This window comes from Tetrao urogallus (genome assembly GCF_951394365.1).
Source record: "Tetrao urogallus genome assembly, chromosome: 1".
Lineage (NCBI taxonomy): Eukaryota > Metazoa > Chordata > Aves > Galliformes > Phasianidae > Tetrao > Tetrao urogallus.
The window spans coordinates 154641789-154669570 of record NC_136813.1 but is presented as its reverse complement, the minus strand read 5'-3'; the positions used below and the strand labels follow the sequence as shown (position 1 = coordinate 154669570).

Below are 27782 nucleotides of genomic sequence, written 5' to 3'. Positions count from 1 at the left end.
CAGATTTTGCTTCTTTTGTAATTCTTCTAAGTATCCTAGAATATCCTCGTCTGCCACATCAAATGCTGTCTGCCCCTGGAGAAAAGGAAAAGTGAAACACTATTTTTGTACAACAGAATTTCAATGCAATAGATTATGATGCCTTATCCCACTGATGATGTGGGTAAGGAGCACAATCATTCTGAGAAATTAGAATATATAAGCCAAGCTCTATTACAAACTGTTAGTCTGTCAGTGATTGAAAACAATTTTGTAATATTACTTTCTCTTTTGTAATTGAAAAATAAACATCTGTACCTAATGCTAATGGCTAAGTACTTTTTAAGACCAAAAAACGTGACTTCAATAGAATGTTATTGCCTTTTCAAGGGAAAAAAAAACCCTATTAAGGAAAAAAAAAAAAGGAAAACAAAACCAGTTGAAAGAATGAAATACACAATATTAGTTCCAAACAGCTATTCCAGTGGCAAGTGTTTGCATCAACACAAACCAGTTAGCATCCTGTCTATCCTTAGACTACCAAGTGCGGTTGATTTCTTGAAATTAAAATTTTTTAATAGTCGCGCCTTCATGTTTTTACATTAAAACGGTATTTACGTGTCCTGTTCCATTTTGGAAATGATCTGCTACAGTTATTTGTTCTTATCCCCCTTTGGGTGATTTTCATGGAACATGTTTGAATAAACATCATACAGTGATTCACTAATAGAGAGTAATGCCATCAGCTGGAATTTCTTCACCTTGATGTATCTTACATCAACTACACGGTCAGTACAATTCTTGACTAGACCAGCTGCCCACGGGGCATGAGATTCTAGTTTTAAGATCTGAATTGATAAAGGTTGCAAATTTCTCACTTCTCCTCTGCTTGAAGAAGACAAGAAAGGCTGAAACTCTCACAGTTTCGCAGTTTCACAAAGAAAGCCTAACTTATTTGCTTTGATACTACAGTACAATGTTTTCTACTTGAAAGTTTGCATTTAGGGTTAGTTTAGAATTTAGGCAGTCATGCCTGCAACATTGGGTACAAATGCAGCCGCATCAGCATGTTGGGTGGACATGCTGAAATGTGGTGGGATTACAAGATCAGTAATGTAAATGCTTTTGTACAATAACCAGCAATAACAACAGAGTTGCCAATTTAAAGTGGTCACAGCAGATGAGAAAGATAACAAAAGGTGTTCGCATTTGTCTCACTGCTTATTTAATTCTACCAAAACATTAACTACGGATGAACATACTACTGATTGGATTGTGAAGGCTGTCTTAAGTGGTTAGAAAGAACAGACCTTTTAAGTCACTAATTTTTCACAAACATAAAGCTTCTGATCATACACCAGAAGCACATGCTCCTTCCAACAAACATTACCCAAAAAAGCTTGAGGTCCTCTGACGCGAGCTATTCCATTAAACATAGCACATCACTTAACTTAGAAACTAAACAACAAAATTATCTATAATTTATATTTGCATCGTGATCACAGGTTTAAATCTGGCTTTCTATTTTTAGGCAGCTATTAAGCGGGTTTATTTCCAAAAAAAACATCACATTAGACCTACTTTGACCACAAAACATAATTTTGAAAAAACAAAACAACCCTTTTGTAGTTGGAAGGATGTATCTAAACTCAGTACACAGATATTAATACCTGAAGTTAAGTGCCTGAACAATAATGTTCTCTGTGGTGCTAAGCACCTACAACTGAAACCAGATGTGGTGGAGTTCTCAGTCACTACAAGCAAAATCACTTAATGGCTTACTGAAGAACTTAACAAGCAAAACAGCTTGCACAGACAAGTCCATACCCCAAATAAACAATTCCTAACTCTCTGTAGCTCCTTTCTTCTTATTTTTGCCTCAGTTGAGCTGAATACATTTTTATGAGTGTTCTCAGGAATAACACCCCTCACATTCTCATGAACCCTGTTAAAATGTCTAGCAGATAACTTGATAAACTGGCTTCAACTAATGGCATCATAGAGCCATAGAATGGCCTGGGTTGAAAAAGACCATAATGATCATCTTGTTTCAACCCTCCTGCCACAGGCAGGGTCGCCAACCACTAGAACCACTTCTGATTACCTGATACAATCATATAGCTGATTTCAAGAAGTTCTATTAAGTATTATATAGAAGCAGACTTAAACTACTTGAAATATAATTCCAGATTTCATTTATTTTATTATTAGCAATCTTAACTTTGTTTTTATATAAATACTGGCAAATTCATGATCTAATTAAGAGTCTGTACGTGCCTATTTCCCTAATTAACTTGAAAAGAAACTTAGAAACTGAAAAATGAAAATTCAGTGAAGAAACCATGCTAAAGGTTGGGCAGGAAATCTACATACACAATATTGCTAAAAATGAAAAGCATATCAGAATCTAGCTGTTGAATGTGATGCAAAGAGAAGAAAGGGAGCTTCAGCACTTACGCAGTTGAACAAAGATTCTCGGCTCCTTGTGACACCTATGTGAATCATCAATATACTTGTACCTGTTGGGAGCAAGGTCTTGCAAAGCCAAGAACTTCACAGGCCTTTGCGCACAAGTCAAGGAAATACAACTTAGGTAGCATCCAAGTTATGTCCAGAGAGTCCACAGATGCCTAAAAGTTTCTACAAGTACCTCCAAATCAGCACAGTGATCTCTCATCAGCATTTCAACACAAGCCGATTGTAGGAGTTAAAAGCAGATGCTAATGCCCAACGCTACCCAAAGGCATCATGGTTGTCTTTGGCAAACAACTGCTGACTGCCTGTTTGCAGTCTATCTAGTCAATAATTTCGTAAGTCCAAAATATCAATAAAACTATTCTGAATTTCAGGATCATATGATATAGAAATGAGTATAAAGTAGGCCTTGAAACTAATTTGTACAATCAGGGAATTTAGTTACAGACACAAACATGCTGTTTTGACAAAACATGCACTATATAAAGCTCCATGTACAGTAAACAGCAGTTTATCATCACTTCTCTTACCCTGGCTTCTAAAGTCACTTTAGAGACCAGAACTTTGTATCTTGACAAGGATTACATAAAAATCCTACCACTTTGTTGACAGCCTCCATATCACAAAGGTTTTCCACTAAAATGCGACATGCTTCTTCTTTACCCCAGTGAGCAGCAGCATGAAGTGGTGTCCAGCCATCATAATCTTTAATATTTACATCATAGCGAGCCTGTATTAAAAGCCTAAAGAAATTCAGAGAATTAATTCTTGACAGTGCTGAGAAAGATGGCAAATGCTGTAAAATGACGGAATTATTGGTCAGCAGTACCTTTCTCCTTTCTCGTAAACTACACATATCTTAGTTGCATTAATGTCAATTGATTAATTTTATTTCCTCCCAGAAATACCTGTGCTCTTCATATTTACTTTTAAGGAAAATTCAAGAAAAAAAAAATCCTTTTCTGTTTTCTTTTTTAGTTCTTTCTCATTCAAATTCCATTCTGCCTATATAGTAGGTATTTTTCTCTGTATGTGCAGCAATGGTGAAAAGCCTTTTCAAGGAATGTGAAGTGTCAAAAATTGCTAGTGAGTTCTTATATAGTAAATTATTAAAACTTCCTTTTATTCTAACATTAATTGCTTGAAGCTTGCATCTTCTGCCACTAACATTTGACACTGTAACAACCTAGTGTTCACATGCTTCATTCAGTTGTTCTCTGAGTAGTAGCAGAACTCCTCAAATGGGAGATCTGCTTTTCAGCATGCTTTTAACACATGAATTTGGTACAGCTCTGAAGTGAGTGTTGAAGTGACAACAGACACTCAACCTGACAAACAGCTTTGTGTAAATGGTATTCAGCTCTCTGAAACACACCCTATACTTAATAAAAATCACCTAACCTTGACGTGTTCTTCTAAAAGAATTATATTCATAACTCAATAGACAATATACTTAAAGTAATAACCACCACAACTTCCACACAAACCCTTGCAGCCTTGTATCCTTCACAGAGCACATTTTTGCTATTTTGAAACCATCAAGAAAATTGTCTGGTCACGTGTTTTCCCTCATCCTAGGATAAGTACATGGACTGGACTACAGAAAAGACACTGACAGAGGTTAAAAATAAGCCCAACAATTATAAATATAAATCCCTTACAGATACACACTACTCTAAAATAAAAATTATTCTTCTCAACAGAATTACTTCTTTTCATCATGATGAAGCATCCAGTTTATTTTTGAAGCAGAACTCCAATTCACTGCACCACCTGTAACGTCTAAAAAAGTTCTGTCAGTCAACTATGGCATTGGCACAGCTTTACAAATCTTAACTTTAGCTATACTTACACAGTGTGTGCTCTTTTTCATTCATTTTTACAATGTGTAATTATTACTAATCCCGCCAAAACAGTCAAATACATTTATAATCACAGTAAAGCAATGCATTATCAAGTATGGTGTTCTACTTTACTAAAAGCTGAAATGAAACCTCCATTACTGCATATACTTTCTGCTATATTACGTTACTGAAAAGCTATCTGTGAATCAGAGGGACATCAAAAGCCTGAAGACTTCCATGAATGACTTCAAGAGTCATGATCTTCAACAACCTCGAAAACAGCAGAACTAAATGCTTTATTTTTTAAGTCTGAAAGCCTCTAGTCTAGAACATGGATTCTGCTCTGTGTATGCAAATTACCCCAGGCATCTTGAAAATACTCTTTAACTAGAATGCTAGCTGGCATTATAAAGAGATATTAAACTTGTTTACACAGTTGGCTTTAGAAGCGGGTAAAGATTTTTTGTCGACTTTTTCTGAGTCCTAAGGCTCATCATGTACATTCAGTTCACATTTTGAATGACATCTGGAAAACTACAAGCATCAAGATTTATGAGTACTTGAAAACATTAAATCAAGCTTCAAGGAAAAGGCAGTTCTAGAGACTGTAATTTCCAAATTTACAACCCTCAGAAGACAGATGTCCTACCGTACCAAATCCAAGCTGCAATATCTCAACCAGACAATCAGAAATTTCCAATTAAATCATACTTACTTTAAGACTTCTGTATAGCCCTTAGCAGCAGCAACATGAAGTGCTGTACCGCCAGATTTCGCGTGCCTGACATCATTTATATGGCCACTGTTGAGCCACTGTCGTGCATCTCTAAGCATGATTCGCTCCTCTTCTTTTCGAGCTGCCTCTATATCAACCCCTAATACAGACACAAAGGGGAGAAGGAAAGAGAGGACACAATGTTAGAATTCAAATACTGAAATTCAGTGATGTCCTTATATCACACTTATATTACACTTCCATGATACAATAAAATTATATGAATATTCACAGCTAGATATGAGTATCTTGAAGACGAACCCCAAGAACGTACAGAAACATCCATTAAAACATCAGTAACAGACGTCGTCTGCATAACAGAGGTTTTACCAAAAGAAAACAAGACCTATAAAAACGAGCCCTCCAATTTTAAGAACTTTTACCATCACAGTCACAATTTCTGAAGTGACACATTACAATAAGAGAGGAAATTTCAAGTTTAACCTTACAAAGACCCAAAGTATTGGTCTTGTCTGTATCTGTAGAAACCAGAAACCGGCTACTATGTTTTACTAGAAGAAATCTACATGAAGAGGAACAGCTTAGCTCCTGAACATGCTGAATATTTACTAAAAAGACAAAACTATGCTTTTATACAGGGATAGAACTACATTTGCTATACTTTCTTAAGACTTTCTTGTTAAAAAAAAAAAAAAGTCTTCAATCGCTATAAAACAGAAACCGTATAATCCAACCCTTTTGAAATCTCCAAATTCTTGAGAGGAAAAAAAAACACAGCATGCTTTAAAGTCATTTTTATAGCGCATTCTACAAAAATATCTCTGACACTCATGAAAATGGACAAACACGATGTAACATTTACAACTGCATACAGTAGTTTAGACAGAAAGAAGGCACAAGCTCTGCATACACAAAGCAAAATATGTATTTGTGAGCATTTTTTAACAGCTACCACACAGAGAGATCTAAAAAACATAGCAGAAAAGTGGTCTTGAGAGAGAATTATGCAGTATTGCTCTGTGTTGACTGAACATCGACATCTTTGCAAAGAAAAGGGTCTTAGAAACTGTGGTTATCATGAGCACAAAATATAACTGGGTGAAGTTCTGAAAGTAAATTCATCAGTAGACCAACATTCTTCAAAATGAATTCATGTATATGAGCTGTCTAATCTTAACACTGCTGTGCAGGGTCTTGGGAAAAATTTGCTGCTCCTCTAAATTTTTATTTTCTTTTGGAGCAAAACATAATTTTGTAATGATTATCTGAAAACATGCACTGATTTACTGAGTACAATCACAAATTTCAACAATAGCCTTACACAGCCCATAAAGCACCAAATAATTATTTTTAAAATACTTGGGACAGATACAAAACCTCTCCTGCCTCCTGGCTCAGAATTCTACTTTCTTTCAGTATGTCCTGCAGAAGCTTCATGTGTTCCCAAACTTCTCCAGCAAGCACATTTGCATTATGTAACTTTTCTAATTGTTCAAGTAATCAAAGCAGAATATAAAGAGACCACAAACAAACCTGTGGAAACCTAGAACAACTCTTTGCAACCCTATCTAAATAATTTATAATATTATATAAATAATTATATAATTATATATATATTATATTATATTAATATATATTAATATAATATAATAATATTAATAATTAAATAATATTAATAATTAATATAATATATTAATATATATATATAAAATTATATAATATTATATAGATAATATATTTATCTAAATAATCAACTTCAATTGATTCTCAAAGCCGTTATAATGAAAAGCAATTTCAGGCTGCACAGTCTTCTAAGAAATTGAGCTATTCATTCTTTACAGACTGAATGAATACTCAGAATACTGAAATCAAACAAAATTCAATCTAACTCTTGCATAAGAATTGAGCTGAGGGTTAAAATCGTCTCCATTAAGGAAATTACCGACATCATAAATGGAAAAGAATAATAACAAATGATCATTTGTAGTATAATGCATCATTCCTACTGTATTACATATGGTAAAACAAATTATAGTAAATCACCTACATCAAGTTTTACCAATTCTCTGACAATAAAAAGCCAGATGTGGAGAAACAAACAGGCAAACCAAATGAAATTAGGATGGCATTGCTAAAACAGCCAGTGGGCAGTGGATGGCAGACTGAGATTTATATTCTGGTACACGTGAATTTGCATTTCCTTGATTATTTTCTATAGCTCAGACATAATAAAATATTTCTCACTGAGAATGCCTTTGATTAATTTAGGTAATTACAACACATCTATTGTCAGAACAAAAGCTGCAATTCCCCCATTATGCAACAAGTGAAAAAAGGCACCTTGAAATGGTGTGCCTAAGTCCAAGACTTCACTGACGTGCAAACAGAATGAATGTGACGATTAAATGCTTCTGGAAATACAACATAATCTGTTTGGTGTCAGGCAACGTATGACAGAGCTGAAATCCCTTTCACACATGAAAAATGCCTGAACTAAAAGGAGGCCGTAGTGCCTATTTCTCCACTTTTGGTACATGCATAAAAACAAACAATGCTGAGATCAAAACAGTCAGTTCAGAGCAAACCAACAAGAGATCACTATAGATGAAGAAGTGTTGAGTGTTTCTGTTTGTTTGTCTTTGAAATAAGTAACTAGCATTTTTTTTTTACTATTTGTAAACAATATTAAATACTGTTACATTCAATTCAGCTGCAAGCTTATAAAAAGGCCTGCAACAGATTTTACTTCTTCACTGCATTCCCATCATAACAGGTACTCCAAAGCAACAAATAAGCAAACAGGAATTTCTTTGTAAAAAACTGTACATTAATGATGGATATAAAGATGCGACTTTACTTGGTATCATAAAATAACCGGGCAGGTAATATATTAAGTGTTTTAAGCAGTTGACTGAATTTCTACATTCACCCATTTAACCCACAGATCAGCCACCTCAGTCTTTGCAATTTAATAAAAACAATTAATTTTGATTGGAAACTGACGAAAAAATCTGGAGGTGAAGTCTGCAAGATGCAGGAAGACACAAACCACTGCTGCAGTACTAAGCAGAGTCCAAGGAAAAGCTAAAATATTGAAAGAAAGTGGGATAGAAATTGAAGAAATTGCTGTTTATGAAACTGCCAATTTCAATACAAGCCATGACAAACAAATCTGCAGACATGAAATTTTACATATCTAAAATCTTTATAAATCTAGTCAACATGAAGAATGAAAACTGGGAGCTTTGAATCAATAACATTTTTATACTCGTATCTTCTCATTCCTCCACAAGACTTCTGCGTGTTTTACATATGAACCAGTGCACAGCGTACATTTCTGGGGCCTCTGTGTTTGTTTGTTTTTCAGAATGACACAGCAGCACATCAGCAGACCTTGGGAAAACAATTCCCTAGAGTAAAATCATTTACATTTTACTGTTTCTTGCCAGACACAATTATGCAAATAAGGAGTTTATGTATCATGCTAGTTACAATTATGTCCCCCCTCTTACTGCATGCCAGAGTTCGAAGTGAAAATACTTCTTGGCTCAAGTAACTTTTCCATGCAAACAATCCTACATAAATTTCTTTCAGTGGACAACTGCTCACATGTGTGCTTGTTCTGATGTGCTTTAGTGCACAATAAGAATAGAGAAAACCCTCATGCTGGTATTCCAATGGCTCAAGCCTCAAACATAATTTTCACATACACCTGAAGAATCAATTATGTCAAAACCATAGAATCAAAGAATGATTTGGGTTAGAAGAAACCATAAAGCCCATCCAGTTCCAACCCTCTGCTGTTGGCAGGACGGTCACCCAGCAGCTCAGCCTGCCCAGGGCTCCATCCAACTCGGCCTTGAGTGCTTCCAGGGATGGGGCACCACAGCTTTTCTGGGCAGCTGTGGCAGCACTTCAGCACCCTCTGAGTAAAGAACTTCATCCTAATATCTAACCCAAACTTCCCCTCTTCTAGTTTAAAACCATCCCCTCCATATCTATTCATGAAAAAAATATCAATGCTTTTGCAGAAATGTAAGTAATATTAAATATAGCCTCCCATCAGCATCACAACTAAATGCATTTGTGAAGCCGGAACAAGGCAGAACAGCTGCAGAGGACAAACACCTGCATTAATACATTAGCTAGCAAGACAGTAAATTTCTGATCATGTTTCACAACAGATGAAAGCAGAAGAATCTTGTCAATTGAAAGCAAACCACTCACAGTATTAATTGGCAATTGGACTTTGTGTCAAAAAAAAAAAAAAAAAAAAAAAAAAAAGGCAGTGCTTTGTGATAAGCTGAGTATTGCTCTCTTTATTAAATACAGAAAATGGAATATGAACGGCCTTTGTGATACCTTATATGGACCTTCCTCCCAGCTCTTGCTTTCCAAACTCTGCAGTAGGATATCAGGCACAAGAGATAATGCTCGGCACACCTCCCGGCCACTTTCTGCGTACGGCCCGTAGATGGCAATGTGCGGCCTCCCAGCTCCAGCCCCGCTGGAGCCTTTGCTTACAGCTCTACTTTGCTTAACCTCTGGCTGCCTGACGACTGCTTAAATCGTTAATAATTTATTGCTAAATGCTTTCATTTTTTTCTGATCAACAAGTGCTACTCAACAGTTCTGACCTGATTTGATAATCCTGCGCTGTTCGGTGAGTGTTCAGAGAAACTGAGCGTGAACTGAAATGCTGAATCATTGTTTCAGCGCTGCTCGGCCATATAAAGGCATGTTTTATAGATACTACAGGGAAGATCAACCCACTTTTTACTTACTGTAGTTAATGTTTATACACAGATGTAATAATTCACATTTTGTCCACATAAACAGTTGAATTAAGCAATATACTGGAGATAGTGTCGTTACATTCACCTATGATTAAGAATGAGGAACACTGGTCCCTGCTTCAAAAACAAGAAGCAATCTCCCTAACACACAGTAAGTGCTGCCCTGCATCATGAACTCCTGATTCACCTCACGTCACCTCTCCCCACTAACTCACCCCTCAAGAATGTCTCCTATAATTCAAAATAACTGCTTAAGCAGTTAAAAATAATTTTAAGAGGACATCTGATGATAAATAACCTTCCATCACCAAAAAATCGCTTCAACCCTAATGCTTAACCCTACGCAAGATGCCAAGGAGTGCCAACATTTTAAGCTGGTGAGTTTTAAATATTATTAAAGGGGTAGCTGGAATTAAAGTGGTAGCCTAGCAAAGTGGCTCTCAAGCCTGTTAGCTTTCACCTGCCCCCATGAAAAGGCTTCACACTACTGGCAAAAGTCAGCTTCCTTAACTACAGCACACTGCAATACCGCAGAGGAATACAGGGAATCATATCAAGAAATTGGAAATATTGGTGTTTTTACTAAAGCTAAGCATTTCCATGGATTGTGGTGACACCTATATATGTGGGATCAGCCCATGACAGAGACAGTAGCCATATGGAGGGACAACAAAACAGGCCTAAGAGGAAGTATTTTTGTGAAACAGAGGAAATATTTAAAACACAAGGCATGCAAAGATTATAGTTGTTCTATACTACACTGGAATAATTTCCACAGAATGCTTAATTTTGCTATTTGTGAAGTGCCCTGTTCTTAATCATGTCAAAAATCTCTGTAGCTTTCAATGATACGTTTATAATTTACCTTCTCACAAAGTACAAAATGAAACTAGGTGTTAAGCTTAAAAAATAATTAAGCCATTGCATGCACATGTTAGAAACAATATAATAGATTTACTTTATCATATCAAATACTAGAGACAATACCAAAACATAAGAATAGAGTATGTTGCAAAACTACTCCAAACTAGTCAAAATTCAGTACAGTCTTTACTCCCATGTGAAAGTTTATGTAGAAAAACACTTTCCCTACCGTAAGAGTGCTGTGGCTTTGCCTATAGTGCAGTCAGTCTATCAGCTCACAATGACAGCAAGCCTATATCAACCAGTCTTTATATATGCTTCCCAGAATACAAGGTGTCCTGGTTTAGGGGCCCGTGGCCCACAGGAAAATTTATAAGAAAAGAAGTGTGAATCAAGGGTCACAACTGAGAAGTGTTGCACAAGAACTCCAGAATAACTGAAAAAAGATATTAGTAAATACATAAGCTCTATTTTTTCATGTACAACACTCCTTATCATTGGCCTTGTGAAACAGGAGATTAATTTGGGTAGATGACCATTTCCTCTCTAGGTAGTTTAGATTTTGGAGTCTGAATGCTAGAACAGGATGAGCAAACATTCTGGATCCCTCCTTCTACTATGCCTGTAACGTCATATAGAGCTAAACTGTATACTGTTTTCTGTAATTTACATCTGTGAATTTTGTGCTGTAGTCAGATATGTCTATAAATACAATTCAATGGTTTTAAAAATTGGTCAAAAATATAAAGAAAGAGACGAAGACAGAATAACTGCACTATTAGAAGACTCCGACTTCAACTCTGAAGCAGCAAAAAGGATAAGCTAACATGGTAATTCTCCCCAGATTTCCAACAGAAGCAAATGTCAAACATCATCACCACAAAATATTTGAAATCACAATGAATCAGACTGATCTCTCCAGGCAATGTTCTGCCACAAAAAGCCCTGTTGATGTCAACATGTAGGAAGCCATAATCGGAGCATTAACTAACGGGAAAAAAAGAAGCTATCGTGAATGTTTTATCTACACAGGGCCAAGATTTTTTGTCGCTTGAGTTTGTTCCTTTTCAAAGCAAATTTGCTTATGTTCTACTACCTGTAGCACTGAACTGGGGTTTAATGTTCTGCAGATTTCACACTTCATTTGTTTTACCTAAACTGTGGTACTGCTTTATGAGGAGGAATGCTAAAGCATTTAACCGTATGTACTGTCAAAGATGAAACTGTCACCATACATCAGTGTTAATTCCACACTGAAACAAACAATTAAGTTATTTTAGAGCTGAATTTTAGAGCTTTATGTTAGAGGTCTAACAGCCAAAGAAGCCAGGTAGAATATACACATACGTGCATATAAGAAGATACATACATAACAATCCATATAGATAAAACAATAGTAAGATAAATTCACACAGAACAACACATACATTAAATTTCTAGGCTAAAACTCTGCAGAACTAATCTAGATAGGTTTAACTGCAAAAAATACCAATGTTACCAAGTCCTGTAACAGACCTGTAAGTAAGTAAGCATTAAAACCACTTCCAAATATACCTATGTATATATGAATGTATATATATATATATATATATAAAAAATATATGTCTGAAATTTTCAGTGAATTGTGGCATTTAGACTGCCAATGCTGATTTTCCAATTGGGCTGTTCCAAATAATTAAACTCAATAAAATATAAAAAATAAAAATAAAATTGCACGTTGATTCTTTACACTGTAAAAATATGCATTAAAACATATAATTATATATATACATTATCATGGCTTCACCAGGGGAAAGTCATGCTTAACTAATCTGGTGGCCTTCTATGATGGAGTGATGGCATTGGTGGACAAAGGGAAGGCAACCAATGTCATTTACCTGGACTTGAGCAAGGCCTTTGACATGGTTCCCCACCACATCCTCATCTCCAAATTGGAGGGATGTGGACTCGATGGGTGGACCACCCGATGGATAAGAAACTGGTTGAAAGGCCGCAGACAGAGGGTGGTCATCAATGGTTCTATGTCAAGGTGGACAGGTGTCTGCGTTGGGACCAGTGCTCTTTAACATCTTTATCAATGACATCGATAACGGAATCGAGTGCACCCTCAGCAAGTTTGCTGATGACACCAAGCTGAGTGTTGCGACTGACACGGTGGAAGGAAGGGATGCCATTCAGAGGGACCTCAACAGACTTGAAAGGTGGGCCTGGGTAAACCTAATGAGGTTCAACACAGCAAAGTGCATGGTTTTGCACCTGGGCTGGAGGAATCCCAGACTGGAAGGAGCCATCCTTGAGAATAGCCCTGCAGAGAAGGACCTGGTGTCCTGACGGATGAAAAGCTTAACATGAGCCAGCAGTGTGCCCTTGCAGCTTGGAAAGCAAATGGTATCCTGGGCTCCATCAGAAGAGGAGTGGCCAGCAAGGACAGGGAGGTGACTGTCCGTCTCTACTCTGCTCTTGTGAGACCCCATCTGGAGTACTGTGTGTTCAGGTGTGGAGCCCCCAGTATAAAAAAGACAGGGAACTGTTGGAGAGGGTCCAGAGGAGGGCCATGAAGATGATCAGGAGACTGGAGCACCTCCCCTACAAACATAGTCTGAGGGAGCTGGGCTTGTTCAGCCTGGAGAAAAGAAGGCTGCGGAGTAACATCATTACAGCCTTTCAACACCTAAAGGGAGCCTACAAACAGGAGGGGAATCAACTCTTTGAAAGGGCTGATAACTGCAGGACTAAAGGAAATGGTTTTAAGTTGAAGGAGGGAAGATTTAGGTTGGATGTCAGGGGGAAGTTCTTTACAGAGAGAGGGTGAGGTGCTGGAACAGGCTGCCCAGAGAGGCTGTGGATGCCCTGTCCCTGGAGGTGTTCAAGGCGAGATTGGATGGGGCCCTGGGCAGCCTGGCCTAGTATTAAATGGGGAGACCCTGCCTGTGGAAGGGGATTGGAGATTCATGATCCTTGAGGTTCCTTCCAACCCAGGCCATTCTACGATTATGTGAACTACCGTCAATTACTGCCATGTCAGTAAAGTCAAATGCATCGAAATCCACCTAAATTATTTAGGCTGATCTACAAGTCAGACATAACTCTCAAGCAAAGATTGACGACATTCTTCTGGAAAAAAAAACAGAAGAACAGCTGCACTCTTTTTTTTTTTCTCCCCCAAACTAAATTAAAATAGACAGATGGTTGCACTCACACAAAAATATTCAAGCCTATCTAATCTGGAGATCATTACATGCTCGCTATAAGAACTGACAATTAAAATTCATTTAACAGTAATATGTGAGTGAAAGCTGTCAAATCTACAGTCTTCTACATATTAGCACCTCTGTTTATCACGCCACCCACTTTCTTTTCAGCATTTGTTTTTGGTATTGAACAGGTTTAAACATTCAAATTACATCATGGCAAAGGTTCAAGCAATTAATTGTTTACTACTGTATTATGTAAATCCATCTTAGAGACATAAATTCTCTGTTACAAAAAAAGTAACATTTTCATGGAGTAAGGAGGCTGTTAAGAGGGAGGAAGGTGGTTGGAAGTGATGGAGATGCAGATCCCCAACACATCCCTCACAAAGGCTCTGTCTTTACTGAGTGCCATCTTCCTTCAGAGCATGATGTAACTTAGACCACATCATCTCATTTCTTGTACTTGGAGCTTTGGGATAGTAATGCATGCCTCATGTCATGTCAGTAATACATTATCTTACATCATAAGACTTGAGACAATGAGACACCATCTGAATAGTCTCTCCTATGCGGAACAGAAAAACCTCAGACTTCCAAATAACTTTCCCTGGAAAATAAGCATTGAAAATGGGAAATAGTAGAATAAGGAGGAAAAAAGTATCAGAGAAAAAGGAATAAATATTCTTTTTTGAAAGCCAATCTCTTTTATAAAGTCAGCACTGCTAGATTCACCCTACTAATTTTCTAGGAGTAAAGCGCACATATTTAGGATGTGCACTTCAAAATCTTACTATCAAAACTGGATACCTATCCATTAACTGTATGGTGCTCTGAGGTGAGCACAGAAACTATTGGAGTTAGTTTTTGTTCTCAGAGCTAAAACAAAAGCAATTTAAGACTCCATATCCTAACAGGTAGTTTCAGATATTTGGCATCGTGTAGCATCACTCAAAAGGTCAAAACTAGATACAAAGGGTTGCTTACATGACAGGGTATAGTTGCTTACTTTTGGTTCAGTTTTCCAGGGTATCAATGGAAGAAACAGTTACCTTCAAGCTGGATTCATCTCATGGTAAAAGGGACATCTGAGTCACTCTTAGAAATATGTATTTACCTCTTCTCTAATGTAGTTTCCTTCAGTAGAGATGTCTAGCTTTAAACTCAATCTAAACTGGGATATATGAGTCCACCCCAAACGGATGGTACACCATCCATACTATCTAAATACCACTTAAATTCTGCTGTGTGAATGTAGGAATCCAACCAACATCTGCGTTCAGTACTTCCAAGCTCTTCTGAAAAGGTTGGGATGACCTAAAATGCCTGGAAGACAGCTTCAGCAACGTACACAGTATGAACAATCCTCTTTAAAAAAAGTTGACTTCAGAATTGTTAATTTATACATACCATTTCAAAAACATATTTAGCATTCAACAAACAAAACCAGCCTTTCACATTTAAAATTACCTTGTCTATTCACTTCATTCTGAAGCAGCTCTTCCATTGCCTCTTCTTCAGCAATATCTAATGGGGTGTCTCCTTCACTATTTACAGCTCCTACATGTGCTCCTTGACTAATTAAATACCTGCCAATAGAAAAAGAAAAATCAACTTTTTGGTAGACAAAAAGGGAGGAGGGTGAACTTCAGCGCACTGAAGTTGATGCAGAAATAGCAGCCACTAGGATATAACATATAACAGGTATGCACATGATACACGTGTACACGTATAATTAATAAACTATATTTGGTATATACAGAAAAATCCTTTAAGACTCCTTCCAATCACAGAATGTCAATACAATTTTCTATCATAACACCCATTAATATAAATAGTAAGTACTCTGTTGGCTCTTCAGTTTGTCACAAAGATTTCCAAATATATTAAATATGTACTAGCATGAACTGGAAAAAAAAAAAAAAAAAGAAAGTAGTTATATGATGAATAAAAGTGAACACATAAACAATGGTCAAGACAGCGTTTCCCAGGAGCTCCATGTATTAAGCCACACCTCCTAGAACATCCATATTCAGTGGATATTAGTACATCTTTCCATAACTGCCCAGAATGATGACTCCTCATCTCCTAGGCCATAAGGGATTCACTCTGAATAAAGCCAAAATCACCTCTGCTGCCAAGTACTCACAAGGTTAGCTTTTGGTAGGGTAACAGGAGAGGGAAAGAAACCAAACAGTACTCGGCACTCTGTTTAAGACACAATGTTCTTCATTTAAAGTACTACCCACTTAGGAGTCAGCAATCCAGCCTTACATACTTTCTGTCTTGTAGAATTCAATTTACACTTTACATACACTTGCGGAAAACAGAACCAACAAACTAAAAGGAAATACTCAGACCTGAAGAACTAGTTATCCATTTGATAACAGATAAAAAAATCAAAAGTGTTTTCTTAACCTCACTATGGCAGAATGTTAAATTATGCAGGAACCACAAAATTAATTAATCACAAAATTAATCCACCACTAATATAAACGCTTTAAAATACTTCTGTTTAACTACTGTCAGTTAATAATGACAGATTCCTAGCCTAGGATCATTTTATTCTTCTCTATATTCAACAACTCAGCACCTCACGTACCCTCCTACTTTTCTTTTTCCAATGTATGACTTAAATAGCACTTGCTATTAAATCTCTGCATTTACGTCAAGAAAAGGTAAGGACTAAGAGATCACAAACTGGAAATGAATTCCTAGAAGTGTAACTGTATCTCCTGGGGCATGTATCATCAGTTGCCACCACTAACTTTGATGTTGGTATGCTGTGCTGTTTTTATTCCATACCACTTGGAAGAGCAGAGCTGTGAATCATAATGTCTCTTGAGCTTAAAGAATTAACTTTTGCAAGAATGAAAAAATAATTCAAAGTATCTGCATTTCTCAATGATACCACGTGCACAGTTTCAACTGTTACACAGCATTTCAGGCTACGTACCTGATATACATAAGTGCTACACAGGATATTTGCTAAGCAGGCAAAAACAACAGTAGGGATATGTAACTTTCTCATAAAGTCAAAACTTTGGACTCAAAACCAAAATCAACCACCAACAAAAATGTCCTTGTTAAAAAAATCCCATGTCAACGTTTGGGTAATTTTCAATTTTATTTCTCTAACACAGGCACAAAAAAGTGGTGTTTAATAAAACTGTTTTTACCTGTTTCTACTTAACAGCAGAAAATGAAGCTACTTTTGTAAGGAAAATATGTACCTCATTGAAGCTGTTAATTTTGTTCAACTAGTTCCAGGTCTGATGAAAAGAGCGGTGCATAAGAAAGCGTAGGTAGCAAACAAAAGGCTGCAGCAGCACTTCACAAAGTTATTTAGCCATATGAACAACTTTGTGATCCAATGATCCCTTTAAGTAGAACCCAAAACCGAAGCAGCTTACAGACCAAAATGAGAGCAGAACTCTGGGACCAGTAGGGCTGGAGAAGTGGAGTTACTGAGTTCCCCTCTGCATATGCTTACAGGGTTTGGTTTGTACTGGGTCAGTGAAAGAAGAACCAACTGATGAGTTTGAAGGGATAGAAGAACTAGGAGAAAGATGACTCTGTGAAGAAGTGAGATCTCCATGGTGATGGCCCTTTCCCAGCCTTCTGTCAGCCGCTCCATCTAGGCATTCCCTCTGCTCCCCCTACCCAATAAATCCATAGTGAAATAGCAGTACAGTCTAAAATATCATTCAAATGCCAACTTTTTAAACACACATTTCCAATTAAGCAATGACAGTGATGTTTGTTCTGCCTTCTGCATCATTCAGTAACAGACGATCCCAACCCAAACAAGCTTATGCATTTGTTTATTTTCCTTGACTGCAACAGTAATTTCAGCAAAGTAATGGCATGGTTCAGATGGTGCATGAAGTTACCTTGGTGCCTACAGGATCGCAGCTGTAATTAGGAAACCTAGCACTGCCAAGAGAAAGGAGAACTGTTTCAGACATGTAGGAAACCTGACTCTGCATCACATACAGAAAGGAGACAGATTTGGTAGCTGAGAGAAGGAGATCGAGGCTCTGTGTTTTTAGGACACAGCTGAGCCTACAAATAAGAAGGTTCCTTTTATTTTTTTTTAAAACCATCCCCCAAACTTCAAGCTGTTAATTGAAACTGATAGTATGATTTCAGACATGGCCATCTTTGACATTTCAGTAATTCCAGGACCATACTAAAATTTTCACCTGTAACAGCATATTGTTCTGTGTAGGTTTGTATATTGAAAAGTCATCGATGTTTCAAACTAAAAGAACATTTACTGCTTTTTTAAATCTGTAAGGCTACTTCAAATTTCCTTTTTCTAAAATAAGTAAGCAAAAACTAACTTTGATTTCCTCTGCTGATGTTTAATTGATACAGCTACGTGGCATACAAAGGAATTAGGACAGTTTAATAAAAATCTACAACCATGGCCTTTGATATCAAAAAGATGTCAAAGAAAAAGATGCTTTTTGCCAGGCTGAATGCAATGGAAACGTAAAAATCTACTGGATTCTTGCAGTCATCTCCTTATAAAACCTTTTGCTGTAGCAATTAAATTTGCATCTTTTGTAATTCATTTGTTGTGATGTTCAATACAGAGCTACAAAAGAATAATTCTGGAAAATATGACTGTTAATTTACACAATATTCTTGTAAGTGCTATTCAAAATATAAATAAAAAAGAAGGAAACAGTAACTTGAGCTGTATAACGCTTATTTTTTGGAGCCAAAGCTTTCAAGTGATGATATTCAAGCTAAAGCATCTCTTCCAGATACTTCCACTGTCTAAGTAAAAAGAACTGCAAGTATCAGACAAATATCAGAAAAGACAAGAGCAGGAAAATAAAATTGTTCATGATACTTTTGCCCTGATGTTTCCATGACAAGCATTATGCAGCCCAGGTAAGACTGGAAGAACAAGTTTGCTTTGTGATAATGTTGTTCTATGAAGGTAAAAATACTTCCATTTGAAATCTGTGTTTTAGGAATCCTCAATATTCCTCAGTTGAAATACAGACTGAGGTTAGCAACCTTGAAAAAAGGTGACATATTTACTTTAAATAATTACTGTGCAACCCAGACTCTCCTATCACTTGTCAAAAATACATTTCAATGCTTTTCATAAAAGGTTGGAATCTCAGCATCTCTGAGACAATAATTAACTCTGTATGAAAGCCAAACAGTACTAACCCAAACTAAGCTCAGGAACTGGAAATTAAAAATGTTACCTTACAACTTGGCCTACAGTTGGCCAAACAAAAAATACTTTGGATTTTCTAAACTTCAATAGCTGCAACCAACTAGATATGGTCAGGAAACATTTTAACATTATTTACTGCAGCAAAAAAAGAAGGACATCTGTTTACATTCAAACCTTGTCTCAGTTCACAGTATCTGGAATCAAGTTTACTAAGTAATTAGGGATATAATTAACTTTAAGAGCTTGCTGAACCTGAAGGTCACAAAAAGCAGGGCAAGCGAGAAGCACGGCAAAGCAGTGGCTCCCGAATGGATTTGGTTCCTTACCTGCTGCCTGCTGAGCTTATGAGGAAGTCAGCAGTGAAACCAAGAGCTACTTTCCGCCTCCTAACACCATCGGACAGGGCCCTCTGACCCCAAAATCTGAAGAGATGGCCCACCCTAAAACCTTTCTGCTGTTTATCCATGTAAAATAAGCATGCCTACTTCAGCCTTGCAGAGAAATAAGACTTAAAGTTAGCAAGGCACCAACCAACAGCACAACTGGACTCCCAAGGCCTTTTAACCAATTTCCCATTTCAGCTAATCCCGGCTGTTTGTTTCTTTATATCCATAGAGGATGGAGTTCCTATTAAGTCCATGAGAGCCCCCAGTGAATGGCAATACGGAGGCAAAACCAAGAAAGTGTCACTGCGCTCAGACAGCTGTGCCATCAATTGGAGACACAAAATCCAATTCTGCCAGAAGGTAACAACTGACAGAAGGTAAAAACAAATTTAAAAGTTTCAAATCATTGGAATATGTATTTTAATGGCCTCCTTTTAAGACAATTTTCAGCAAATAAAGTCTTAAAAAACATTTAGAAGTACATCTTTGTAGATGATTTAAATTCTTTTCCAAAAGACACTGGTATGGGGCCAAAGAAGCAGACATTCAAGCCACATCTTACAGATTGAAGCTCTAAAATGTTAAGATTGCTGTTTCAAATTTATTTTATTTTTTAAGTACATTGAAGCTGTAACACGTGATCCTTTTGAAGGCTTCTATTGGTTTGAGTGCCTGGGAATATTTCTTTAAAGAATCAGTGCCAGGGAAGTTTCACTTTTAGGTTCCTAAAAATGCTAACATTAAATCAGTCTGAAGTGGAAATGATAATAAAACTCCCTAGGCTTTCTCAAAACTGTTTTTGGTTTGTTTGGTTTGTTTTGTTAGATTTAGGGGGAAAAAAATTAATACTTAAGGGCAAGGCAAGGTAAGCTATAAGTTGTACAGGATGTACAACTCACCAAGGGATTAAATCACAGCTTCCATACGATTCTTATGGTGAAGCTGTCAATGTAACTGCTTAAAGTGACAGATTAAAGAAAAACACAAAACACAACTTCAAATAATTCAAAGCTGAAGCTAATTAATACCCAATGTGACTTAGAGGACTCAGGAAGCACAGCGAGTGCTTGCCCACAGAGGTGACATGGGGCGTGTGGCTCTGCACAGCGATCCTGAGACGTTCTGAGCACCAGCCTTCAGATAGTTCCCCTGCTCCTACCTCTGCACAGGTGAGATATTCCTGCAGTTCTCTCTTCCCAAGTCTACCTACAGATGGTCTGAAATAGGAAATGAAGGCTCCAAGCGAAATACCATAAGCAAGATGATACAAATTTCATTGGGCTGAGAATATCTGCTCTGAATAATTTCAAGGCTGATGTAGTGAGAAAATCAAATGGTTTGAGAAACAAACTAGCAGGAAGCCTTATTCAGTTTTACTGTGCAAAACACAACTGATGCCAACAAGTCATAGCTGCACCTCAACCTTCTGTCTCTGAACAATCAACACTGAGTAGAAAGGCTGAGATAAGAAAGGCTCCTCCAATGTAACTTAAACTACGATTGATCCATCACGCATTTTTAAGGTTATTTCTCTTTGCAAATCTTAGCAGATTCTCTCATCTTTCCCATTTGAGAACAAAAAGCTGCAAGAGGAACATTCACCCTAAGAGCACTACGAGCTGCTACACAAAACTCTAGGGTAAATAAGGCCAGCTAGGGTTATTTGGCAAAACTTGCTGATTACTGTTCCTGAAATACATGAGTGAAGATTTGCAGCTAGTTGATATCAACCACAGATGTCAGGTGAATTTATGATTCCTTCTGGAAATTGTTAAGAGTAGGGAATTTCACACAGCTAGAAACATTCTTTAAGTGATTAAGAAATCACTGCTGGGAAACAATTGACCAAATGACTTAAACCAATTGGAAGTGATGATTTCTTTTCAATTTCCACTTATTTAGCCCAAATTTGAAAGTATGTTTTTCCTAAATTATGGACTGATTTAGAAACGGAGTGATATAGAAATGTATTTAGAAATGTATGCAAGAGCTCTTCCAAACAGAGCAAATCCAGCTTGTTCTCATTCTCAAATCTGCTATGAAAGCTTCAACACACACACAACTCTGCTTCAGAATCATTAAGTACCCCCAATGTGATCCAAGCAGTACGTTACAGTGATGAGAAAAAAAAATCCCCCTAGGCAAACAGCTCTTTCTTTTGATTCTGAATAACGTATTCACATAAGAAATACATTTGTGCTTATGAAGAGTACTTATGAACACTGAAACGCAGCAGAACAACACTGAGCTGGCTGTCCCTAGCCTCCAATGTAACTTGCTCACCCCAAGGAAGCACAGCAACTAAAAACAAATCACATCTGTTTTCCTTTTTAGTATGCAAGAACATGGAAGAAACGGTGCAGATAACTGTGTCTGGTTAGCCTTATGTCTTCCTGAGTTCCAACAAAGCTATGAAAAAAGACAGCAAGAAGCTCTAGAGGTATTTGTACGTAGGCGACTACCTAAACCTTAACAGGGCAAAGATGAAACAGTAAAAATTCCTACTTGCAGCATATGAAAAGGAACTAAGCCTACATATTTTACTGTATCCATATAGAGGAAAAGACACATGAGGGGTGGCAGAGCAATGTTTAGGTGAAAGTAAACAGTGACTGAGAAGAGGAAAGTAGGAAACACAAAGAAAGCTATATAGGGAAACACACACTAGAACCTAATCCCACCCCTGCCCCCCAAATAAGAACTGCAGCCTGGTAGTGCCAGGAGAAGTACAGTGCAAAAACTTCACAGGGAATGAAATCAAATGAAACTAAGATACTTTTCAAGTGCACATCAGATGTTAGTTTCATTGTACGTTTATTCTGAAAAATTAATCAACACTTTCTCTACTGGCCAGTGAATGCATGACAATTATTCAAGCTCAAGCATATGAAATGTTGTGGGAATCACTTTCAAAACTAACACAGTTGGTTAAATAAAAGGAAAAAAAAAATTTCAATTAATCAAGTGTTGAGATACCAGACCAACATGTTTGGAAGTCCAACGTTCTCAAAAAATACTAGAAATAAAGAAGTGACACACTGCAACATCTGACAATAAAAATACACCGTTTTTCAACCACAGATGATAATTGGCATTTTTTTCTCTAGAAATACTGCTTTTTTATATAAGGCTGATTATCTGTTTTGCATCGTAAAGTGCAAAAATGATTAGGTTTGAAAATGTCTTGTTACAACTACGAGTACAGTAACTGTACTACACGATGGTCTCAGTGCTCAGAATGCTTTCCTGTAGCAAATCCTCCAGCGTTATGGTGTCATCAAGATGAATACTTAGGGCTGACTTACACTGGTTTAAAAGAAGAGCAAACAACAGCACTGAAGCAGAAAAGGAGCCAGAAGGGAAATCATGCTGCCGCACACCCTCCTCAAATGAACATTCACCAACCAGAAGTGATGGCAGAGCCAGATCATTGTGCCTCCTGCCTTTTGCCAAGGGTAGCACTGCTGCAGGTCGGAATCTGTGATGCTACAGGAGACTGATGTCTTTATGTTACACTAAAAGTTATGAGCTTGGACTTAACTTGACAAACTTATTTTCCTGCAATGGTGACGTGTTGGCATTTATACCAGAGAAATTTAAACCAAGATCAATTCTGAAAAACCCTTTTACTGTACTTAAATAAATATAAGCAAAGATATAATCTCTATGCCATAGAATTTACCTTGTTAATAATCAAGTTGCACAATACTATAGTGAACAAATCTCAGTATAAAAACATTGCTGCCATAGTGCAGCTTTTAGCATCATGGAGCAGCACTGAACTCAGTCCGACTCCTCGCTAGGAACTGTCTGTCCATCTGCAATGTACAGCAGCTGTTCACCTGCTTGGTCCACTTCAAACTTCCTTGAAAACACATTTCCTCCAAAGGAACTCTCATTCTTCATTCAAATATCTGATGAGCAGTATCCTCATCTGCAATCAGAAGGTCCCAATAATTCCTGTTTTTATACTTTTATCTTGTCATATTTGCTGTTTATAAACAGAATTACATTTTTGATCTCTGTATCTGAACTGTATCCCAGTATCTCAGAGTCCAGCAGCCCCACATCTCCATGGACACCACATGTCCATAGACATGGATTTCAGAATAGTTCCAGCTGCCTTAATCCTGCCTCAGTAAGGGATAAGAAGACTAGAAACATGCACACAGATCACAATCATCTTGCACTGAAATGACGTAGCTGGGAACATCCAACAAACGACACAACTTTAAGAAAGGATAAATAGGTGCACAAAAGGCCTTAGTGCCATTAGAAAACTTACTGCATACTGCAGAAGAGGATCAAGCTCAAAATAAACACATTTACGCAAAAGCTTAAAGAAAACAAAAGCTGAAGTACAGTGAAGTGATAACCTATACCACACCCATGTTTTCTCCTAGAAAACAACACTTGAAACCAATACTCCTACGTATTTGTCACTCAGCTGCTCACATTTAATTAACTTCAGAATTCATAGGTAAGATAACTACTGTTAATTGTTCTTGGGATACCAATAAAATCTATGTTCTGGGATAAACAATTAAGATCTTTCCTATGCATATCACATCTTTGTATCATATCAGTCCTGCTTGAGCAGGATTTTTTTTTTAACCTCAGCTGCACTTTTAAACTCTTTTTCAGCCAAAAAATTAGGGCACTTTGAGCTTTACACTACGCATCTGTCCCTTGATTTTTCATTAGACCCAATGAATTAGACCCTTCTACTCAATCATACAGCCTTGCAGAAGATGTCTCTAAACTGAAGAATACATTACACCTACTTTTCTAAGAACAGAAAGGCAATATGCTTACAAATAAAGTCACAAATGGCAATGCACACAGTAATCTCATCTGAAGAAGGCAGCTATAGAGCACACACAGTTTTTGTGCATCGTACAGTGACAGACAGCCTTGGCTGAACAAAGAGGTATCAAATCAGGCAGGCCATATAATTTCTGCTAACCTATCAACCATATCTTAATGTGCATTTCTGCCAGTTGGTTTATATTCAAATGCCAGATCTACTACTCAGCTACTCAGCAGTGAAGATTAAACTCTTCCACGTAATGACATGATTTTAAAGAGCAGATTTCACCATCAACCCAAACAACTCAATCAGTGTTTTGTTATTCCTAGGACAGATGCACATACACAAAAACATACTGAAAACAGTACACTGCCACGGTACATCTTCATGAAAGAAAAAGCCACTTGATATTAACTCAGTGATCTTCAAGTTTGACTGTTCTTTTCTATCACGGAATTTAGCTTTACCTTTGTAAAGGTCTCATGAGAGTTTGCAAGAGGAGGAACTTTCACGCTCCTGATAATGAATGAATGCTACAGTTGGGGGGAAAAAAAAGAGAGACTGCAATGCGAGCCTGTGCTGTTTCTTCCCCTGCTGACCAATAAACAATCTTGCAATATCCTTAATCTTCTTTTTGCCAAACCCTCCTTTCAGAAGGAAACAACACAGCAAATAGAAGAGCATTAACTGAAACAATCTTTCAAAGCTTCAGTGATCTTTCCCCAGCTATCAAAACAAACATTCCACACCTTTACCACTGTCAAGTTGTAAGGAGTCAGTCATTCTTCTAGAAAGCTGTTATTCTGTGGCTGGAATAATTTTTCTTTCCCTGCTTTTATTTTGCCACCTGATTAGTTTTACAACATATCCTTCTGAAGTCCTATTCTCATTTCCCAAGTGGGTTGTGTTAAGGTCCATCTTAGGTCCTTTTTCATTTTCATCACAGAATGGTTTGGGCTGGAAGGGACGTTAAAGACAATTCAGTTCCAATCCCCTGCTGTGTGGAGGGACACCTTCTACTACCTCAAGGTGCCTCAAAGGCCATCCAACCTGGCCTTGAATGCCAAGGGATGGAGCAATCACAGCTTCTCAGGACAGCCTGCTCCAGTGCCTCACTTCCCTCATAGTGAAGAAATTACTCTTGTAGCTAATCCAAGCCTCTTTTAGTTTAAAGCCATTGCCTCCTGTCCTATCACTACACTCTCTGATGAAAAGTCCCTCCACAGCTTTCCTGTAGGTCTGCTATTTCTTTCCAGTAATACCTTAATATCTGCAGATGATCAAGTTAACGAAACTTGGAAAAAAACTAATTAGAAACTGCTCTGAAAGCTACACTGTGGTTCCACCATTCTGAGCTACTGCAGAAGGACATTCAGAAGCACCAGGTGGCTCAGGGTTGTGATGTGGGGGAACAAGGAGAGACTTCAGCTCAGCAGAGTAAGCGTTCCACAGGCAGGTTTCTGCTCGGAGGTGCCTGAAAAGCAGCCCAGACTCTTTTTTTTTATTTTAAATGCCTGCAAATCTGTGCCAACTGCTGTTGGCAAGCCAGATCAGCTCACTGATCCAAAAAAGAATAAACTTTTGAAAACCCCTGCAGCCTAGTCTTATACTAATGGTTACCATGCTGCTGTGTGATTGTTAGCTACTGCTAGAGGGGGAGTAAGAGTCCCGAGCCTACAGAGGAGGGGAGAAAGCAAAAAGAAGGAATGGCTGCCTGATTCTGCAGTAGTCTCAAGCTAGATCACATTAAGCATATGGTGAAAATGTCTTGAATTCCCTTCATTATCTGTTGCTCAATGAGCATTGGAATCATCCCTGTAACAGGGGCGGGAATCCCTATCATCCAGTCTATGCAGCAGTCCTTTTAAGGCAGTGAGAATTTAAAGCAGAACACCTAGATTTGAACATCCATGTATTCAACTGCAGGATGGCAGGATCGTCTCTCAGTCCCCTGTACACAGGACAGCAATCACTTGTGCAGTCTCACTGGGGTGTCACTAAAATAGAAACATCCTGGGACAAGGGCTTGCTGAGGTCTCAGCAAACCAGTTTGGCTGGGTTCACTTACAGGCGGCTGGAGCCCACAGACACAGACAGGCGCCAACAGCAAGACAGTGGCTACTCAAAAAAAAAAAAAAAAAAAAAGCCTTTTAAAATGAGCTTTACACACTGGGGAAAGGAGGTGAGGCAAAGGATGACACTTTTGACTCCTTCATATTCTTTGAATTATTCAGACAGTTCATACCATGCACATCATTCAAAATAAAAGCAAAACAATTACCTTCATGTTCTGCTTTTCCTTCCTGTGCTTATAATTCTTAACAAGAGAACAGTGTTGTTGCAGACAAATTAGTGTCTTTGGAGGTGCACAGCATTATCACTTTGTTAGGAAAGGATATGTTAAGCCACCAACAAGTCTGGGAAGGAAGAAGTGGAACTTCTAGCAGTTAAGTTCTAACTGAGGAATACTATGAGGGCTGCTCTGAAAGTAATGCTTCCTATTTTACTGCGTTGGTCCACAATATCAGAGGTGGATCCTGGTGGAATGGCAGAAGACACTGAACCTTCCCACCAATATTCTATTATGTTTCACTGCTGTGTGACAGATGGCAGTGAAGAAGCAATCTGACAAAATAGTGGTTGACATGGAATTGTGTATGAACCAAAGGTGTATTATTCAATTCCTCAGTGTGGAAAAAATGGCACTCACTGGCATTCATCAACGCTTGCTGAATGCTTATGAAGACCAAACAGTGGATGTGAGGCACAGTGAGGCAGTGGGTGGTGCCTTTCAGCAGCACTGACAGCAACATGAAGACAAGCCATGATCCAAATAGCCATGCACGGCTGTCACACCACGAAATGAAGAAAGTCTCTATCAGCTTACCCATGCAAATCGGTGGATTATGATCAGAGAATTGTGTATGGAGTTGAATATTGGCTTCAATGTGTTGGAAATAATGGTGGCGATGCAGGAATATCACGAAGCTTGTCCCAGATGTTTTCACAGAGGAACAGAAAGAACACCATATGTGAGTTTATCAGAACCTAATGAACCAATATAAGGCTGAAGGCAATGGTTTCCTGGATCGTACCATCACTGGTGTTGAGACGTGGTGTCAGCACTACAAGCTGGAGTAAGAGGAGCAGCCCATGGAGCGGCAACAGGTGAATTCCCCATGAAAGAAAAAGTTCAAGAAACAACCCTCAGAAAGTAAAGTGACATGCACTGCCTTTTTGTGTAGGAAAGGGGTGATCCTCATGCATTTCCTGGAACCCTGACTGCTTCACTGCAATGCTGCCTAAGCTGAAAGTTCCAATTTGCAGAGTCAGTCCAGAGAAAAAGTAAACCTTTCTCTTGCAGCACAGACAAAAATGTAACTGCCAGATGAATAATTAATTCAATTTAATTACACGGGTTTTTGGTTTTTTGTTTTAATTTTTTTTTAAAAAAAGCTTTTCATACATTTTTCTGAAAGATAAACATTCTTCTATTCT

At 37.8% G+C, this 27782-nt stretch overlaps 1 protein-coding gene across 3 annotated transcripts in view; it reads right to left on the bottom strand.

Moving 5' to 3' along the window:
* PPP1R12A (protein phosphatase 1 regulatory subunit 12A) overlaps nt 1–27782 on the bottom strand; it is a gene marked incomplete at both ends in the record, with an annotated part of 121166 nt that overhangs the window by 44418 nt on the left and 48966 nt on the right. For all 3 annotated transcript variants that reach the window (XM_079536346.1, XM_079536345.1, XM_079536347.1), the window contains 4 exons: nt 1–75; nt 3053–3197; nt 5014–5173; nt 15356–15474. In XM_079536346.1, the coding sequence (XP_079392472.1) occupies nt 1–75; nt 3053–3197; nt 5014–5173; nt 15356–15474 (499 nt within the window). The remainder of the gene's footprint in view (nt 76–3052; nt 3198–5013; nt 5174–15355; nt 15475–27782) is intronic.